The sequence below is a fragment of the Mytilus galloprovincialis genome, chromosome 13, assembly GCF_965363235.1.
Source record: "Mytilus galloprovincialis chromosome 13, xbMytGall1.hap1.1, whole genome shotgun sequence".
Taxonomy (NCBI): Eukaryota; Metazoa; Mollusca; class Bivalvia; order Mytilida; family Mytilidae; genus Mytilus; species Mytilus galloprovincialis.
In genome coordinates this window covers 29,050,409-29,072,599 of record NC_134850.1, presented here as the reverse complement: position 1 = coordinate 29,072,599, position 22,191 = coordinate 29,050,409, and the positions used below count along the sequence as shown (strand labels likewise).

Genomic DNA, 22,191 nt, shown 5'->3' with positions numbered 1-22,191 from the left:
AAATCCACTGTTCTAAGTTCTAACACCGACTTATTACACCAATGTCACAGCCCTTCAATTCTACCCATGATTCCATAGTTGTAAAGGAACGATAATTTAACTTCAAAAGAGGGGATATGGTTACCCAATTGGATTGAAATACAAAATATTCTGGTCAAGCAGGTGACAAAAAAAATAATTTGATTGATAACGTAGAAAAAAATGTCTGGCTTAGAAAAATAACCATACCCCTGCCCTTTTGTTTGTGAAGTTAAGTGGTTGCTCCCTAAAGAGAGATTTGGGGAGAACAGTCCATTGCGTTTTCCGATAAAAAAAAAAAAAAAAAAAAAAAAAAACAGCATCTATTACTGTAAAAATGTGATAGGTATGCTTGCACAATTTTGTTCTAGTATTAGTATATTCATCCCTAACATCACTGAAGAGACATTTATTGTCGAAATCCGGATCAGTATTAAATTTATATTTAGATCCATTTTGTTACATCTTGTGATCAATTTTATTTGGCAATGGCCAATGGCAGTCAGCAGGGTTAAAGAACATCAGTTGTTCGACCTGTTAGTCAAATGCGTTTTGTTTAAATATACTTCTTCACTTTTTTGGTCTTTTGGAAAATATTGTTTGTGCTGTATTTAGACCCTTCTACAATGAAATTTGTTTTACATGCACACGTATACAAATTGCGGTTTTTATCCAACGCAATCATAGGTTTGAACGTAGTTTTCAATTTAGACTTGTTTATATTTTTTCGTTTGGGCTTGTATCATATTTTCCCTCCGGTTTATATGATCCGTTCATCCTATATTGACTCTTAAAATTCAAGAGACTATCAAAAAATGAGGGTACATTTTATATGGCCATCCAAATACCGTTTCCATCCCTAACATCACTTAAGAGACATTTATTGTCGAAATCCGGATCAGTATTAAATTTATATTTAGATCCATTTTGTTACATCATGTGATCAATTTTATTTGGCAATAGCCAATGGCAGTCAGCAGGGTTAAAGAACATCAGTTGTTCGACCTTTTAGTCAAATGCCTTTTGTTTAAATATACTTCTTCACTTTTTTGGTCTTTTGGAAAATGTTGTTTGTGCTGTATTAAGACCCTTCTACAACGAAATTTGTTTTACATGCACACGTATACAAATTGCGGTTTTTATCCAACGCAATCATAGGTTTGAACGTAGTTTTCAATTTAAACTTGTTTATATTTTTTCGTTTGGGCTTGTATCATATTTTCCCTCCGGTTTATATGATCCGTTCATCCTATATTGACTCTTAAAATTCAAGAGTCTATCAAAAAATGAGGGTACATTTTATATGGCAATCCAAATACCGTTTCGATCCCTAACATCACTGAAGAGACATTTATTGTCGTAATCCGGATCAGTATTAAATTTATATTAAGATCCATTTTGTTACATCTTGTGATCAATTTTATTTGGCAATGGTCAATGGCAGTCAGCAGGGTTAAAGAACATCAGTTGTTCGACCTGTTAGTCAAATGCGTTTTGTTTAAATATACTTCTTCACTTTTTTGGTCTTTTGGAAAATGTTGTTTGTGCTGTATTTAGACCCTTCTACAACGAAATTTGTTTTACATGCACACGTATAAAAATTGCGGTTTTTATCCAACGCAATCATAGGTTTGAACGTAGTTTTCAATTTAGACTCCTATATATATATATTACATGTATAAATAGCAAGCAAACGTAGACGACAGATACACACATCATGTGTCATGCAATCAAAAATGAATTTGTTTTATGTTTTTGTGACGGTGACAAGAAACTGGCAGACATGAACGAATTACCAATGTATGTGGAAAATATGAAATATTACCTCGACATGAGAGGATATGTTTATATTGTAATACAAATTGTATTGAAAATGAAATGCACTTTCTTCTGGAATGCCCTATTTACAATAACCTCAGAAGAGATATCACTGATTATATAAAAAAATACCCCAGTTTAGATAGTTTAAATATAAATGATCTTTTTTCATGGATCATGATTAATGAAGATAGCAGATTTCTATCTATTTTATGTGCATACCTGGATAAAGGCCTGCAACTAAGAAAATCAGAAAATTAGTTAGATACTCTAAAATATATCAAAATTATCTCCCCTTGACCACTGATCCTTTCTTCATGCATTTGAATTTTAATTATTATTTTATGTTTCTTTAATCACTCTGTAATGTTTATGTCATGTTATGCTCTTAATGGGCCCTTTAATTTGGAAAATAAAAATATTGTATTGTACAAGTCAGTAAACCTTTCAGTGTTTGTTTTTATTAGTATCTAAAGTAAGTATTTTTTTTTCATTCACAATTTTGTTTTACTTCGTGTTGGGTTTTTTGTAGATTGTGTTAAATGTGCCCCCTCCCCAGGCTGTCTAGGGGATAGACATATAGTTTTTTGGGGTTTTTCGTTCGTAAGCTTGTGTGGAAAATACAATTACGCAGCCACGTGCGTCCAGAATGGAAAAGTTAAATCCGATCCCTCGTGTAAAGAGTATGCCAAACTCTCTGAACGTTGATAATCCTCTTTGAGGGTTCCGTAGGTGGCCTGTTGCAAGTCAAAATGACTGTTCTTATCCTATCTTCTCTTATTTTCTAATTGCAGTGACAATTTCCACTTCCTCTATCCAAGAGGGCCTTAATTGGATGTACCTATTGTATTTATTGTTAATTTGTTTTCGTCCTGAACATGTATGACATATTTGCCAATGGACGTTAAGCAAACATCAATCAATATCAAATGTTTTACTTTTTTCTTGAATCGATTTAGAGCGTGACAAATTATATCATAACTTGTCTATATAAACAAATAGATACATTCATGAAATATTAGCCACTGGATGTATCTATGTAAAATGATTTCAGTTTTCTTGAAGGGATTTAAAGCTTGCCTTTTTAATGTTTCTTTTCTATATTGTACAACTAGATAAATGGACGTGGTTAAAATCTTCAATTTTAAACATTCTTTCTGTTCCAATCATTTGACAATTTGCACTTTTTTATACTTACTTCTTTGTCCAAAATTTATAAATACTTTCTTGATAAGTAATTTATGGTAAGGTAGTCTTAGATTGTTTTTAAAAAGGGCCATAAACTATCCAAAAAAATATGGCACATTTATGTGTTGAATTTCAATGCTTTAATTTTGCACTAAATTAATCAAGAATGTTTTAATTTTATTTTTAATGGACATTTTTTGTAAATGAATTGTCACATATGTACGGAAAGTTCTTAATTTTATACCATTTATGCTTTTAATTTACATTTAATTTATCAAAATTAAGATTTTATTTTAAAAAAAAAAAGTATATTTATAAATTATGTAATAGAATTCCTGTATCAATCAAAACCACACATTTTATTACCAGAAACAAGATTTACTGCAGGAATAAATTATTTCTATTGCATTTTTTGGAAGAAGAAAAAAGAGAAGAAAAAAGCAAGAAAGAGGTATTAGTGAAGTTATCACTATTATGAAAATATGTATATATCGTGTACAAGTTGCGATTTTGTACACGTTATAACATGTACAAAAAAAAATTATGCGTGCTGTAAATAATGCACCTTCCTTTGCATATTATTGGTGTTCTTTCTTATTCGATTAATTTCAATCGTGAATATATATTCTGCTTTATTATTATTTTTAAATTTTGTACAGGTTAAAACTATTTTTAAGCAATATTGTGTACATGATAACATGTACAAGGTACTTTTGTACATGTTATAACTTGTATTTTGGCATTGTACAAATTATAGCATGTACAATATTTTTGTACATGTTATAACCTGCACAAAATTGCAACTTGTACACGACATATATATATATATATATATATATTCATAAAGTTGCAAGTCTAAATCGAAAAAAAAAAACGTTCAAACCTATGATTGCGTTGGATAAAAACCGTCATTTTTTTACGTGTGCATGCAAAACGATTTTCTTGGTAAAGGGAATTAAATACAACACAAACATCATTTTCCAAAAGACATATTAATACATATAGTTATATAGTTCCTGGCGTATTCGAGTACTTATACATCCATGGATTTTAGATTCGTGTGTTTAAGGATCAGTTACCAATCCGCTATTGCGGTATGTTTAATAACTTGATATAACTTATACAAACGTATCTTTAACATCACTGAATTCACTTGTAGAGCAGGATCTGATCACTCTTCCGGAGAACATGAGATCACCCCTAGATTTTGGTGCGCTTCGTGTCCCTCAGTCTTAAGTTTTCTATGTTGAGTTTTGTGTACTGTTGTTCGTCTTTTTTTCTTTTTAAGCTACGGCGTTCATTCGGCAATCCTCGGTAGAATCCGCTACTCTCCTTCTATGAGGGTACGGAATCGGCCGAGTTGAGACGAATGCTACGTCGTTGTCAGTTTATTCGACTTATGATTTTGAATATCCCGTTGGTATCTTTAGCCCCTCATTGTACGCACGAAATTTGTATGGGGTTACTTTTAGATATTAAGATAAACCAATAAGTTGATTGATAATGAGATGATTGCAATATTCAATTTTATGCGTCTGTCATACAAGTGAGATGTTTAGCTAGCTTTAAAACCAGGTTAAATCCACCATTTTCTACTGATGAAAATGCCTATACTAAGTCAGGAATATAACAGTTATTGTCCGTTCGTTTGATGTGTTTGAGCTTTTGATTTCGCCATTTGATTAGTATAATTCCACTTTGAATTTCTTCGAAGTTTAGTACTTTTGTAATTTTACTTTTTAACAACATTTAAAAAATAAATACATGGTGAGATTTTTATGGCAATCTATTTTCTTTAATAAATAAATGATGTTAAATATAGTTGTGTCAATCAATTTAAAGTCTGGTATATTATATGTAAATTTATGTCTGGCATTATGTAACATTATTAACACATAAGTCAAATTTGATAAGGTTAATATATTAAACAATTTGTCAATGTTTTAACTCAATAAAATGGCACAAAAACTTTCACAAAAAACGCTGTTTTTTGGCAAAAAAACCTTGAGACGAGCAAACCTTACCCCAAATATGTCATGGACATGATGCTCCAAAAATGTTTTTTTTTTTTTTCCAATAAAAAAAAGTGATTCAAATATGTGTTTCAAGTGGTATCGACAGTTATTTGTGCTGGGTATTGGCATGGTTTAAAAAATATATTTTGAGGGAAAATGTCTACATTATAAATGATGTGATTATACTAAGCATGGCTATAAGTATATATGTGTACGGTAAATGTCTAATTTATCAATGATGGAATTATACTAAATTCGTGTTATATTTAGATGTGTAATTTTTCAGAGAGCAAGCAGTGTTTGGTTTAGTAAGAATGATAACGTGTTTAATTTAAATGTGGTATTTTTAACAGAACAGGCAGTGTTTGATTTAGTGAGAATTATTAAGTGTTTAATTTAGATGTGGTTTTTTTCAGAGAACAGACAGTATTTGGTTTAGTAAGAATTATTACGTGTTTAATTTTGAAGTGGTATTTTTCAGAGAACATGCAGCGTTTGGTTTAATCACAATTATTACTTGTTTAATTTAGATTTGGTCTTTTTCGGAGAACAGGCAGTGTTTGGTTTAGTAAGAATTATTACGTGTTTAATTTAGATGTGGTATTTTTCAGAGAGCAGGCAGTGTTTGGTTTAGTAAGAATGATTACGTGTTTAATTTAGATTTGGTATTTTTCAGAGAACAGACAGTGTTTGGTTTAGTAAAAAGTATTTAGTGTTTAATTTAGATGTGTTTTTTTTTTTCTTCAGAGAACAGACAGTATTTGGTTTAGTAAGAATTATTACGTGTTTAATTTATAAGTGGTATTTTTCAGAGAACATGCAGCGTTTGGTTTAATCACAATTATTACTTGTTTAATTTAGATTTGGTCTTTTTCGGAGAACAGGCAATGTTTGGTTTAGTAAGAATTATTACGTGTTTAATTTAGATGTGGTATTTTTCAGAGAACAGGTGCGCGTTAAGCACGTTATTGCGTCAATGCCGTGAAATGCGACAGAGCAATTTGATAAATAACTCTTCTATGAAATCTAAATAGTTCAGCTTTATGAAATTTGTATCCATAGATTATCCAGGTATTACTGTTTCAAAAAATATAAAAAAAATACTCTTTAACTTTTCATTATAGTTTCAAATAATGATACAAATATTGCCAAAACGTCAAAAATATGCGTGTCAGACGTAACAAATTATTCGCAAAATAACTTTTTCGGGAATTTTTGTGGTCTAAAAAAGAGTTTAAAATCCGCGAAAATTCGCATGAATGATAAACATCATATATAATTTATGACGTCATTTCTGTTTTTTGTGTTGATGAACGGTCAAAGTTGATTTTTTCAAAAATGAATAATCCTCGCCATGGTCAGGTTTCGGAAAATGGTAAGTTATCAAAAGTTACCGCTTTTTAAAATATCAGAAGATATAAAATTTTGTTTTCATAAATTATTCCTACAAAAGTGCTTATACAGACCATTTCAAATCCGGAATTTTACAGCACTCGCACCACAAATAAAAACGTATTGGCTTCGGGAAAATGTCTTGCAAGATTGTCCAATGTCGAATTTCGACGCTTTTTACCAAAATACTGTCAGTTTCAACGTCATTATATTAAATATTAAATTTATAGCATACAAAATAGTGCTTTTGCGTAATTGTGCTTACACCCCACAATACGATAACATACTTTTTGATAAGCTGTGAAGTCGAAATGACTTCGTTTTTTAACAAATCAAATGTCTTGCAAGTTTGTCCACTGAACAATTTTCTTACGTTTTGAACGTTTTCGATTCGGGACGCTATACATATATGTGTTTTCAAATTATTTCTAACTGTTTGTTCTTTGTTTTAGTGTTAAACACCGCTACATGTATAAGCGACATTTGTTGTATTTTATTGACCTAGCTAGCTGTCATGATAGGTAGGAGAAGCCGGACATCAGGCGAACTTAAGTTAAAATATTTGCAATAACTGTCGATTAGGATCGGAGTCGAACAAATCTCGCCACGAGCGTATCTTAAAATCGCCGCAGGCTTTTTAACTCATTAGGCCAATCACCCTCCTTGGCCATCGAAATTGAAAGCAGTTCGTATTATCATATTATATATGAAAGATATTTCATTGTTTTTAAATAACAAGTACGGTTCGATTTCATGTTTTAAGATCAGAGGACAAAACAAAATAACAAAATTACAAATTTCGAAAATAGATAGAATCATAGAAACCACGATAAGAACTGTAATATATAATAGTAGTTACACAATGTATAATCAAATAGAAAATGAATAATTATCTTAAATGAAAAGAAAAAAAAAACATATTGTAATTTGTCAATAAATAGGTAAAATATTTCAGATGACTGGGGTTGTTCATTTAACCAAGATTCTAAAGTTGTGAAAGGGCTGTATTACTAGAGGATAAAAGATCAACCGTTTATGTTCAAACTTGTGAAGCGTAGAACTGCGATTTGCTATTCATCTGCAATGCGATTCATTTGTGCTGAAATTGAATGAGGCAGTAAAATTGTTGTACCTGAGGAGTTACACCTCGATATTATACAAACATTGTAAACATATCAGTTGAATATAATTATTTTTCACGCAATCATTCTCTTTCTTGATTTAATTACTCCGTTGTAAACAATAGAAGTCTTTTTCATTAAAATCTTTTCATTTATCATCACACACACCCCTCCCCCTCCCCCAAAAAAAACCAACAACATTTAAAAAAAAGATAAAAGATAAAAGCACAAAACACATAAACTATGTTATTTAAGCAACATGAATTGCTTCCTCCCTTCCCTCTCTTCTTAAATTTAAACGGATGACCAACGCATTATATAATATACTATAGGACTATTTTCTCAACCAAATACCTATTTTGTATTGTTTATTTTTACTTTCGTAACTACCAGTAGGAAATATTTCATAAATATTCAAGACTTTGAAGTATCCATATCGATCAAAAATGATTACAAACAAAACGAACAAAGTATACTCGATTTAATACCGACGTAAAACGTCAAATGTTGACGTTACCAATTGGGACGCAATATCGGGCATAACGTCTGCAGTGTTTGGTTTAGTTAGAATTACTTCTTGATTAATTTAGATGTGATATTTTTCAGAGAACAGGCAGTTTTTGGTTTAGGAAGAATTATTACGAGATTAATTTATATGTGTTATTTTTCAGAGAACAGACAGTGTTTGGTGAAGTAAGAATTAATACCTGTTTAAATTAGATGTGGTATTTTTCAGAGAACAGACAGTATTTGGTTTAGTAAGAATTATTACGTGTCTGATTTAATGTGGTATTTTTCAGAGAGCAGGCAGTGTTTGATTTTGGAAGAATAATTACGTGTTAAATTCAGGTGTGGTATTTTTCAGAGAACAGGCAGTGTTTGGTTTAATAAGAATTATTACGTGCTTAATTTAGATGTGGTATTTTTCAGAGAACAGGCAGTGTTTGGTTTAGTAAGAATAATGGCAGTTTCCAAAACTTTTATGGTAATCGCTGTATTTCTAATAGTCGGATACGAAGAAGGTGCAGGTATGTTTATCTCTTTGCCATCATTTTAAATTTAATTGATTGTTGGTGTTTAAACGCCACTTTTTAACGCCCCTTTTGGTGCCACATGTGGAGCAGCTGACAAAAGACGCGTAGAACAAATCTATAGGAGAACTTGTAGATACTGAAAACTAGCTCTGCATCTCGATTTCAACTAATTTTAGGTTTTTAACGAGTGAGAATTTAGTAAATGTCGCTCGTTATATAATTTCGATATACTAACATACGAGCCTATGTCGAGTTTATTATATTAATTTTATAAGGAAAATTGTATTCAAACAAAAGCCAATTCTCAAGACTTAACTTTCTAGATCTTTTTTATATATTGTGACTTGGATGGAGCGTTTGGTCATTGACACTCGTAACACATCTTCTTATTCATATTTATATTCAAGACCAATTCTAAGCCAATTTATATCCAGATCAGGTAAGATATCAACTGCATGTATACGTGCATTTGTTGCATTTGTTACACCAGACAGGATGACTGATTCATCACTGACAACTCAAATTGTTTTGCACATTTATTAAGTCACATGTTTAATATTTATATATATGCATTTAGATCCTAGGTAAAGTCCCTGTATTCTGCTAAAGGCATATATCCTGTCGGAAAGTCGATTTCAAATATAACAAATTAATCTCCACAAATATTTTTAAAAGAAATATTATGATATGTTCATAACCAAATTACGTATATGCGGTCGACATCTGTATTTGGTTTCGCATTGCATTTAATTGTACACATAAATGATAAAATGTTAAAACAAAAAACAAAACATATGCAATCTTGTTTGGTATTAAAATAAACTACATTCTGTATGTAAAATTAAAATCGAGAATGGAAATGGGGAATGTGTCAAAGAGACAACAACCCGACCATAGAGAAGACAACAGCAGAAGGTCACCCAACAGGTCTTCAATGCAGCGAGGATTTCCCGCACCCGGAGGCTGCCCCAAGCCAGGAAACTTTCAGTTGTTGTCGCTTGTTGTATATCATATTGGTTTTTGCGTTGATTGTTTTGAACATTAATTATAACTTAAGTTTGCTATTGAATTGCTTTCCATTTGTCATTTAGGTCTTTTATAAAATGATATGGAGTACGGGCTTTGTATTTGAAAACGTAAGATGACTTATAGTTGCTTACTTTCACAAGTCATTTAGTGAATACTAGTAATTGTCCTATGAATTTTCATACCACAACTTTTTATTTTAGGCTTATGCATTTGCCTGTCCCAATTCGGGAACTTTTCGTATCTTCATGTGTGTTTAATTATTGGTAGAAGTTAGTTTTGATGACAGACTTTTTATAGTTTCTGTCTTATATATTCAAAATTTATATTTATAAGCCCTGATGATTCAGTACTTGGCATAGCATGGCCACTGTCTTGTATAAAACCCTGTCTGATTTTGAAGACCTTCAACAGAGGCGGATCCAGTCATTTTTAAAGAAGACTTCCAACCGAGGATAAAAGGGGGTCTCTAGCCCCATTCAAAAGCATTGATCGTCAAAAAGGAGTTTCAACTCACCTCCCCCACCCCCCGGATCCTTCATTATTTAAATATCTCTTTTATATTTGTCATAGGGTTGCTGTTTGAATGACTTATACGACATACATCAATATACAAGTCATGTAGTTAACTCATGAAACATGTTTGGTTTTCCAAGACAAATAGTACAAATGATACTATAGCCCTTTACTTATTTTTATTTGTGTAAGATTTTAATGCGGTTTAGTTTTGTGAGGATGGTATAATAATTCCTTGCATGGGTTGAAACATTTTTTCCTATGGTTTCAATGCTGTCGTGTTCTAGTTGGGCTAAATCGTCACTGTTTTTTATGCATAGACTTTTTTTTTATCTTGCATCCGGTTCTATTGGTTTTTAACATTGCGTACACCAATGATCAAATATATTAGCACACGTTCAAAGTAGATTAAAAAATAAAGAACACTCCAATAAACCCTTATCAACTGCCGTAAATTGATCCATTTGTTGAACTCTTTGCATATCAATTTTTTAATGACACAGACATGAACAACTATAGGCCAAAATACGGCCTTCGACATTGAGCTTAGCCCATAACGCATAGTCGGCTATAAAAGGCCCCGAAATGGCAAATGTAAAACAATTCATACGAGAAGTAAATTTATTTCCTGCTGCCCTGTTAATTGAAAAGGAAATTTGAAACAGTGAGAAATGAATGTCAGCAATTGGTGGGAAATAGCGAGGTTATTCTACAGTAATATTGTAAGCTCAAAATTAATCAAGGAGTGATCCCCATTCAAACTACTTCGGAAAATGACAGTTTTGCAATAATAATAAAAAAAGATCCGACACCAATGTGCTTTGCATATCCATTCATAGACTGGTGTGGAAATTCAGAATTTGACATTTTTGACGGATTTTGTTATAGTGAAAACGTAGAACTAAAAAAAGCTACCTATACACTAATTACATCCTTTTGACCTTTTTACCTATTATGTCTGTTTGTTTTGTTCACACATTGTTGTCAATATAATGGAACTGGATGCAAATGTCATACAAGTGAGATGTTTAGCTAGCTTTAAAACTAGGTTTAATCCACCATTTTCCACACATGAAAATGTCTGTGCCAAATCAGGAATAGGACAGTTGTTGTCCATTCGTTTGATGTGCTTGAGCTTTTGATTTTGAGTTTAGTATTTTTGTGATTTTACTTTTGACCTTGATGTTCTTAAAACAATGATTTCATTAAACATGTCTTTTTGTACAGTTTGTAACAGTAAATGGAAGTCTGTTCTGGAAACCGACGATTACGGAAACTCACGTGGCAGCAAGGAACAATTAATAAAATATGTGCTATCTGGAGCTGACATGCGCATTAAAATCCATAAACTAGATTTTGGTGCAGATGTTTTAATGGATGTAAACAATGCATACGTTACTGACAATGACATCTGCTGTCAATCAATTATGCATATTGGTAAAGATTCTTGGGATACTTTTACAAGATATGTTTACTGGAGATTTCTCTTAATATGTACGACTGGTCATGTAAACCAAGCTCGCTGGTATGTTGGCGACCATAGCAAACCGGAAGCGGATACAACGACAAAAATGGCAATTACATGGTTCATTAGGTTAGTTTAACTTGTCTTAAATTAAATGTTCTCATACAACAAAAAATACCCATAACATGGTTCATACTGTGTGTTAATCCTGTTTTAAACTAATTGAAATCAAACATTTATTTATAAAAAAAATACCAATAGAATGATTCACATGGCGAGATAATCCTGTTTTCAACTAATTGAACTCAAACATTACAAAAAATACCAATAATATGGTTCACTAGTGGGTTAAACCTATCTTCAATTAAATGTTCTCATACAATGACAAACTTAAAGTTAAATCACCATGGTTGTTGAGTTAAACCTGTCTTCAACTAAATCTTCTCATACAATGACAAAAAATACCAATAACATGGTTCATACGGTGAGTTAAACCTGTTTTCAACTAAATTTTCTCATACAATGACAGAAAAATACCATTACCATTCCTGATAACTATACACATTAATGAGATAATATTTCAACCACTTGCTATATTTCTTGATTTTAGGACTATCAATTGTGATGACTATAAGAACGGAACAACTCCAATATACTGCACCAATCAGATTGCTTGTGGTCCAAAATCGAATCTTTTCGACGCCGTTGCTACCGGATCAGACTTACGGGTTGTCGATGAAGGACTCGGATACGCCACACGTTTAGAGCATGCTGCATATTCAAAACGAAAAAACACTATTGGTGCAGAAAGCATTTGGGCTGTTAGTCAAGTCGCAGTTGATAAACATGCTGTATTTACTAATGACGCATTTTGGTGGTTTACGTTATGGTCGTCTGAAGGTGACGTCGATATGTCAAGATGGAGTATTGGGGAACATAAGAATTCTGGTCATTCCAAGTCAAAGTTTGACATTAAGTGGTATGCTGATTCGTGTTGGCAGTTAGCTTATAGTCATGATGGCAACGGTGTACCAATGGACGGATCTCTTGATCTTTTAAAAGCTGGAATATTATCTGGACACCGAGTTAGAATTGTTGTAGGTCCATACAGTATTGAAGCAGATAATCTTCTTATTAAAGATGGGCAAGTTAGTGCTCAATTATTGGGCCATGTTTCGAAAAAAGACGTTGATGTTTTTCAAGAAGATGTGTACTGGTTCTGGCAACATGTTGCCACGACTGGCGAAGTAGAAACAATCCGGCCATTTGTAGGTGATATCAAATACAAAGGAATGTCCGGGGGAAGACATTCGGTCAAGTGGTTCATGGATACCAGGCATTGGAAACGAGCTATATCAACTTTCAACTCAAAAACTGTAACTAAAAAATCAAAAGAAGACTTGATTGATTCCGTGAGATCTCACGGGAGTTCAGTGAGAATTATAGTTAAAGAAAATGACAACCATATAATGGCGATTCGAGCTGATAATTTAGGTTTCAATTCAAATAATACAGAAATATCCGCGCAGTCGATACGAAATGTAGGTCATTTTTATCCGGCAGGTTCCGTTCGGGAATTTCCGTCATCTCCGTATTGGGAATTTACCTCGATTTCAACATTGGGTATCTGTGTAAAATCAAAATGGCTTGTTGGAAAAGACACAGATGTAGGGTTTGAAGTTAAACAAGTAATTACGGAATGGTTTACAAGCTAATTTACATGAACTCGTATTTTAACACTAACAAACACGTGACTTTCTGAGCTATAACAAATTATCAAGTATTATCGAGTTTTGTGGACTTTTGGTGCTAACAGTCACTAAAAGATACTTTTTACATGTTATTTTGTGTTACGCATCATACGAATTTAAGTTTTGTAGACATTTGGTGCTGACAGTCACTAAAAGATACTTTTTACATGTTATTCAGTGTTACGCATCATACGAATTTAAGTTTTGTGGACTTTTGGTGCCGCTAGTCATTGAAAGATTTTTTATTAGTTATTCTGTGCTTCGCATCATATGAATTCGTCGACATGTTATCATTCATTATTTAACTAGTAGTGTTACAAAAAGGGTAAAAATGCATAAATGTTAAGCTTACATTTTTTAAGGCTAGAGAAGCAATGCATTTCGTGGTGGCCATGTTCTGATATACAGTTTCTACAAATTCAAAGTCTGTTTTAGAAATATCGAAATGTGCTCTCTTTGAAACTGTAGAAACGTATCGCACACAAAGTAGAAGTGGAGACCTAGTGTTCTAAGAATTTTATATTTAGATCTCAAGTTCAGGATTGTTCTGATTATTAATTTATTTAATTCATCTATGTATTGATTTAATTTTGTATCCTCCGAAGAAATAGAGGCTTTTCTGATTGTGTGATGATGTCAAACAAAATAACAAAACAATTTACTCAACACAAGAAATATTAATCGATCGAATTTAATGTTGTTTGTTCTAAAAAAAATAACGGCTCAACAAGTTGAAAATCAGCAAAGAATATTAGAACAGAAACCCACATAACTCAGTGACAAATTAGCTTGTATTTTTTTTATGCATGCTGATGTTCTTAAATATTACTTTTAGTGTCTATTATTGATTTAATTGTTAGCAAATTATGACATTTTTAGCCAGATAACAAGCAAAAACAAAAATACATGTGTAATTTTATATTCATAACATTGGTAAAATCGATTAATCATAGTGTTTATAAGCGCCTTGTATGATTTTTAACATGATATTAAATTATTTTTTTCTAACTTTCTGCACTAACATGTGGTAACTTCTGTAGAAATTTTCATCAACACGTTAAACGTGAACAAGCGGTGATAATTTCTATATAGATATAGATATGTCATGTCAAACATGACAATACACAAAAGGTTAACTATAATAATATGTATGGTCATTATTGTGCTCAGACTCATAAATTAAAACTTTAAATTTTACGAATCACGGTTTAAATCCAGGCTTACATTAACTGTATTTGGCAAAACCTTTCGGAATTTTTTGTACTCAATGCTCAACTTCCTTTATTAGGCTTGTTTTACTATCTTAATTCAAGCGGCACTGGCGAGTCTTTTGTAGACGAAACCGGCGTCCGGTGTACAAAATTATAGTCCTGGTATCTATGATGAGTTTATTTGTACTCTGACTACTAATTATATTTTATGGCTAAAAGACATAGACTTTCCACATCTGTCAGTAGATCTATACTATGAATGGGGACTTTTAATGTATGAATATGCAGCCACGTCCAGTCGGAATGGGGACGTTAAATCAAATATTCCGGAAGGTAGATGTAACGCTCTGTAAATAAAGAAAAAGGCTTAATACTCTGTAGGAGGCTTGTTGCAAGGCAAACTTTCTGTCTATCAAACATTATTCTTGTCATCTAAATAGTCCACCCTGCTTTCTTGTAGCGCATATTGTGAAACTATTTTATGTTGTTATTCTCATCTTGATTTTTATTTTATGAATGAAAAATTTGCCACTGGACGTTAGTCAAACAGCATCCAATCAATGAAACATGCGCCTATTTAGTCAACGTCTTGTCATTAAAAAAAAAGAGACAAAGTAAAATAAACAGAAAAGTTAAAAACACCCAAGGAACCTTTTATATATATATTTCTTCCAATTAGAATGAAATGCCTCCGTATTTGGTCATGGAATCTATGTGCATAGGTAACCTATGTTTTGGAACTGTGCATGGTGTTCCGTGGATTGCACCTCCCCCCCCCTTTTCCTCCCCACCAACACCCTTTTCGAGATGGCTGGATCCGCGCCAGGTGTAAAAAAATACAGAAAAACATTCCAAAATAATCATACAAAATAGCATTGTTACTATTGACGAGAAATGTCATGTTTTACCATTAAATACAGCAATTAACATTTATATGTACTGTAAATCTGTTACTAACAATGCTGTTAGGTTATTGTAAGTCATCTATCATGTGCATGCAAGGATAAATTAACACTATAATAATAATACATAATGCAGTTATTGTTATAATAGAAATAATTGAAAATTATGCATTTTATAATCATAAATCTCTCCGTTCATTTTTTATTTCATAACCTATAATTTGATATAGAACTCCGATTAAGTATAAAATAATCAGCAGCATAACGCAACAGTGTAATTAGTATTCAAAGACTAGTATATAACTTTCATAGAGACCACTAACAAGACGGACAGTTACTTGGGATCCTTACACAATATTATCAATACCGTATATTTGAAGTTACTTGGGATCCTTACACAATATTATCAATACCGTATATTTGAAGTTACTTGGGATCCTTACACAATATTATCAATACCGTATATTTGAAGTTACTTGGGATCCTTACACAATATTATCAATACCGTATATTTGAAGTTACTTGGGATCCTTACACAATATTATCAATACCGTATATTTGAAGTGAAGCTTGCGTAATCGAAAATATTTCATCTGAATTCAAACTTATGCTTTTCTGCGTAGTATTTTGTGGACAATTGTATGTTATTTCATATGTTGGTCATGTATGTTGACTGTTTTCATCAGTTTATATGTTTGATTGGCGCCTTTATAGTTTTCCCTCTTATTTAAATATCTAAAATCAACGATAAATTCCCCTAGGGATCTAATCTAAGGGTTTATGATTAGTCCATTGTTACTTACTCCAAAATGAAAATACAGTTACTTCCTTGGTAGAAAGTCCAATGTTTGGGACAGCGGTAACCAATAATAATGTTTTGTTGTGCGCTTTTGAAAAAAATGAACTTAAATGAATTTAAATTTAACAAAGACAATAACATAAAGAGAATGGACTAACGACCTACCAGTATAGTGACATGGAACAGAGTACAACATGGGGTTCAAACTAGCACTGCATGAACCCCAACTTTTGTAGGTTTTTTTCTTCATCAACAGAAGAACTAATCTTGGAGTTATATCATTTGTTTAAAACAAATTTATCAATACACCAATTTAAATTTAAATTTTGCATATTTAGTGGACGACCTTTTTATTGGTAGGGGGCGGGTTTTGAAAAAAAGATTACCAAGGAATCTTGCATAAGACATGAGGAAAGTTAATATTCTGCAACACCAAAAGCAAGACAAGTTTCGCAACAAAACCTCCCAGCATGTTAAATGGTCGTCTATTAAGACTAATGGTGTTTAATCTTATTTGAAATTATTCATCATCTGGTCCTTTGTTAACCCATACGCTTGTTTTAAACAAACCACATTGTTATGTCATACCTATTATTTATTGTGGTATTTTACTGAATAAATGTGGTACAGAAGCTATAAGTTTTTTCACGATTACAGTACATAACTATATAAGTTTTTATTTCGTGTCGAATATTTATCCATTATTGTTTTTTGTATAAGCTGAATGAATGTACGGTGACCTTTATAGATGACTACTTACTGTATTTATTGTTCAAGTTTTATTTACTAGTCCTTATCACGTTTTTTTTTTCGGTTTGTTTTCGTCTTTTTTACTTATTTAATGTAAGAGGACGTGTTTTGTTTTCTTTATTTTCTCCATAGATGTAAGATTGTCCTATCAAAAAAGTTATTCCCGGTTTCTATTCTCAATTTTATTATTATTACTTAAGAAAAAAGTGTGGACACAGATCAGTGTGGTTAGTAATTGTTATCTTTGTGTTATTATGTTAGACAGAGTTATCATCACTAGTTATTTAGGAAATAAAAAGTGAAAAACATTACATTTTTACGTGTTATATGATTATTGAAGTATAACTTTTCTCGTTTAAAACGAAGACTAATATTATACCATTTATCCAAATAAACAATCATTATCATATTGTTGTCGTCTTTGTTAGATTTATATTTATGCTTTATTGGACGTCCCTTCTTGAATTTACCATGGAGTTCAACTTCTGTAATTTTGTTAATACTTTGTGACTCAATAATTATAATTGCAGTGTACAATAAAATGTATTAAAAAAAAATCATGTATCATTTTTTACTGGTTTATTAAGCTTTATATATAAATAGGCAGGAATTCATTTACGACCTGACGTCGTCTTGTCATGAATATGAATTGTACAGGGAAGCTGTAAAATACTATTAGCAACACGAAAGGGGGGGACACATGTGGAGAAGGATCTGGTTACCCTTTCGGAGCACCTGTGATCACCCTAAAATATCGTATATAAGTTTATAGATATAAGAAGATGTGGTATGAGTGCCAATGAGAAAACTCTTCATCCAAGTCACAATTTGTAAAAGTAAACCATTATAGGTCAAATAACGGTGTACAGCATAGAGCCCTGGCACACAGAGAACACCAAGCTATATAAGGCCCAAAAAGTGACTAGCGTTAAACCATTCAAACAGGCAAACCAACAGTCTTACATGTATCTATCTAAAAGCAAAACGAGAAACCTTACCTTAACCTTAATTCTCTCCGCGCCAGAAGTCGCATAAGACCTCCACGCTGCTTTTCCACCCTTTTCTATCTTTTGCCGGTGTTCTGGCTACGTTCCAACTTGTTCATCCTTGTTGGTTCCTTTCTCTCTCTGTTGTTCTTCTCCATGTAGTTTTTGGCCTTCCTCTAGTTCTTTTCCCTTCAGGTGCCCATTATAGAGCTACATAGCTGTTGTTGTCTCTTTCACGTCTTAATGTATGTCCTATCCATGTCCACCGTCTCCTTCTGATTTCACAACTGATGTTTCTGGTGTTAGCTATTTCGTTTACTGTTTTGTTCGATGTTTTACTTTGCCATCTTATTTTTAGGATCTTTCTTAGGCATTGGTGTTCTACGGTATTTAGTTTCTTTTCTTCAATGTTTGTTTAACGAGAAACACATGGATTGATTTACACATAAAGAATTAATAAGAAGAAAATCACCCAAAAAAAAAACACTAGATGAAAATTTTAGAGCGGAATTCGTCACAATAATCACCACAATCTCTATCTCGTCATCGTGCTCCTCTTCCATTTAAAAAATAAAAGCCCGAAACCCCTCGGAAGTAAATAAATGAAGAATATTAAAACACGTGCTGTATTCTATGAGCAACTATGAAAAAAAATCTCATGAACACGGACACAGTAACTCTTACAATAAAATTAAAATTCATCTATTTACCATAACAGCAAACACCACACACATTTTTTTAAATCAGTACAAAAACGATATACGAATACCACTGGAGCAATGTAAAAGTTGGACAAAAGATACCAGAGGGACAGTCAAACTCAGATCGAAAAAAAGTGACAACGCCATGACTAAAAAAGAAAAAGTATAACAGACAAATAATAGTACACAAGACACAACATAGAAAATTAAAAAGCTGTTTGAAAATAAATCTTAAAAAAATCGTACACATTACATAAAACTAGTAACGATTTGGCATCTCCCTAGAGACTATCAATAAACGGGCCGACCAAAAAGCTTAAGAAATCATCCGAATTGGTAATTTATAGAATATTTGTGTCACAGATGACCACGGATATGTTCCAATTGTCATAGCAATATTCCGTCTTCTATTGTTCAAATGAGACTTATCACTGGATTTATACTATTAATATCAGTTGAAAAAGGCTCCACGTCCACGTCTACTTGTATTTTTATATTTCTGATGAGTTTAGCCTTTTTCAACTGATTTTTATAGTTCGTTTTTATGTTGAAATGTTATAGCACTGTCTCAGTTTAGGGGGAGGGTTCGTATCCCGCTAACATGTTTAACCCCGCCACATTCTCAATGTATGGACCTGTCCCAAGTCAGGAGCCTGAAATTCAGTGGTTGTCGTTTGTTTCTGTGTTACAGATTTGTTTTTTGTTCATTTTTTATACATAAATTAGGCCGTTAGTTTTCTCGTTTGAATTGTTTTACATTGTCATTTTGGGGCCTTTTATAGCTTATTATGCGGTATGGGCTTTTCTCATTGTTGAAGGCCGTACGGTGACCTATAGTTGTTCATTTCTGTGTCATTTTGGTATCTTTATTGTTTGTCTACCGTTGCTGTTCTAGCGTTCCTGTGTGGCTCACTAAAAAAGGGAAAAGATGTGACAATATGATTTTTTTACATTTAATCGAATCATTTTGATATAAAGGGACTATTTATTGTATTCTTTTGATACTAACTCATAAGTACCAAATGGAACAAAAATCTTGTACAGTTGTCAGATTTTCATACAAGTACAAGTTATTAATCGGCTATTTGACAGTTACAAATATGATTGTTATGTGACAAAAAATGTAATACACAACATTTATAACAAATGGTTAAGCTTAATATTACCTCTGTGTAAATATCAATGGTGGACAATTTTATAGACTTTTTATAGATGCATTTCATTTGCATTTTTATGCATGACTTTCATTTGCATTTTTATATATGCATTTCATTTGCATTTTTTATATATATATATTTCAATTTGCATTTATATATATAGATTTCATTTTGCATTTTTATATATGCATTTCATTTAAATTTTTACCCTCTATAGCAAAAAAAAACTTATTTTTATGATAGAGAGTTTAGGGAAATAGATTTGACTCGTTTTTTTTTGTAAAATTTTGACAAAATAGAAAATTTGACCTGTTGACCAAAAAGATTTTTCTTTTCTAATAGCACAAGTGTGAATTGGTTATTTCATAAAAAATAAATTCTCATTTCCCCTCTCTCATATAATCTGTCCTTCCCACCACATCTTAATACTGTCTCACTTTCACTCACTCCTAACACACACACACACACACTATCTCCACTCAAACCCCTCACTACTCACTTCTCTTCTACTCTCACACTCTATCCACTGTCTCCTCTCACATCCTCTCCACTGTCAACTCTCACCACTCTCTCCTCTCACACTTGCTCCTACTGTCTCCTATCACATTCTCTTCTCACACTCTCTCCACTCCACTCTCACACTCTGTCCACTCATTATGTCCACTCTCACACCCTGTTTATTCACTCTGTCCACTCACTCCCTCCCACTCTCACACTCTATCCACTCACGCTCTCCACTCTCACCCTCTCTCCTTTCTCGCACTATTCTGTCCACTCACTCTCTCCACTCTCACCCTCTCTCGCACTATCCTGTCCATTCACTCTCTCCACTCTCACACTCTCACACTCTATCCACTCACGCTCTCCACTCCACCCTCTCTCCACTTCACCCTCCCTCCTTCCACACTTTCTTACACTCTATCGTTCTCTCCTCTCTCGCACTATCCTGTCTCCTCACTGTCCACTCTCACGCTCTCCTCTCTCACACTCTCTCCTCTCTCGCGCTATCCTGTCCACTCACTGTCTCCACACTAACTGTTTCCACTCTGCCACTCTATCAACTCACACTCTCCACTGTCACCTCTCGCACTATCCTGTCCACTCACACTCTATCCACTCACGCTCTCCACTCTCACCCTCTCTCCTCTCATAGTTTCTTTCACTCTCTCATTCTCTCCTCTCTCGCACTATCCTGTCCACTCTCACCACTATCCTTTCTCACATTCTCTCGCACTTTCTCCTCTCTCACATTCTCTCATCTCTCTCACACTCTCTCCTCTCTCGCCCTATCCTGTCCAATCATTCTCTCTCCTCTCTCGCACTCTCTCTCCTCTCTCATCTCTCACACCCTCTCCTATCACACACACAATCGCCACATTTACCCCAACCCTTAACTTTAACCCTATTCTTACCACCCCTTAACTTTAGCCCTGCCCTTAACACCCGTCGACCTTAACCTACTTCACCTTTCACCATCTTTACCCTTAACTAACGTTACCATCCTACCATTAACACTCTCAACCCTTCGCATACTCCTAACAATGCTTACCCCCTAACAATGCTTACCACTAACTATACCTACACATAACCATACTTACCTGTAACCACTTAACCCATAATCCTAGCTACCCTTACCACCAAACATACAACCCATCATTTCCCCTACCCGAAACGATACTTAACCCTTACTCCTATACATGACCCAACTCCTCTCCCAGTGAATGCTCTGTTTACAATCGTTTCCCATTCACATGAAAAATGTCAATGTGACACCGAGATTCAAAATGGTTACGACAATACAGGTGTTCTACTCCTTCAGGGCTGTGGAGACCACAGTCCATCGGGGAGGACGCCACTGTCTACCATTATCTGGCAAAGGTTGGTACTCGTCCCTTCAGTTGACCTTCATTAGGTAAGAGTACAACACTGCATTAGAAAATTTATGCTTTTTATTGCAATGAAAATGTCATACTTCACCGGTATTTTAACATTTTACAATTTGCAATAAATATCTGTATGAAGAACCAACTTTTTTGGTTTTCATATGATATCACTTTTTTAATATTCTTGACCCTTTTTATGTTCAGTTAGCTAAAAAAAATCTTGCATTTTGTATACGCAAAAACTATTAAATGAGATGAAATAAAGGGTGCTAACTGTGACAATCCTTTAGTCATTGTTAATATATATATAACGTAACAACTATACGATAACAGATTGCACAATGTATGTCAAAATCAGTTCACTTGCAATCGTAGTAATCACTGAACTGTAGAAATATCAACTGAACCTTAATATCTTAAATTTTGATTTATATTATAAGTGTTTTTCTAATGAATTA

The 22,191-nt window shown here is 33.1% G+C and overlaps 1 protein-coding gene across 1 annotated transcript in view; it reads left to right on the top strand.

The window, feature by feature from the left end:
- LOC143057862 (uncharacterized) overlaps positions 1-17,416 on the top strand; it is a 29,385-nt gene extending 11,969 nt beyond the window's left edge. Inside the window, exons 2-4 of the mRNA XM_076231296.1 lie at positions 8,483-8,580; positions 11,356-11,722; positions 12,204-17,416. Coding sequence (XP_076087411.1) covers positions 8,514-8,580; positions 11,356-11,722; positions 12,204-13,308 — 1,539 coding nt within the window. The 5' untranslated portion in view covers positions 8,483-8,513 and the 3' untranslated portion in view covers positions 13,309-17,416. The remainder of the gene's footprint in view (positions 1-8,482; positions 8,581-11,355; positions 11,723-12,203) is intronic.
- The last annotated feature ends 4,775 nt before the right edge of the window (positions 17,417-22,191 follow it).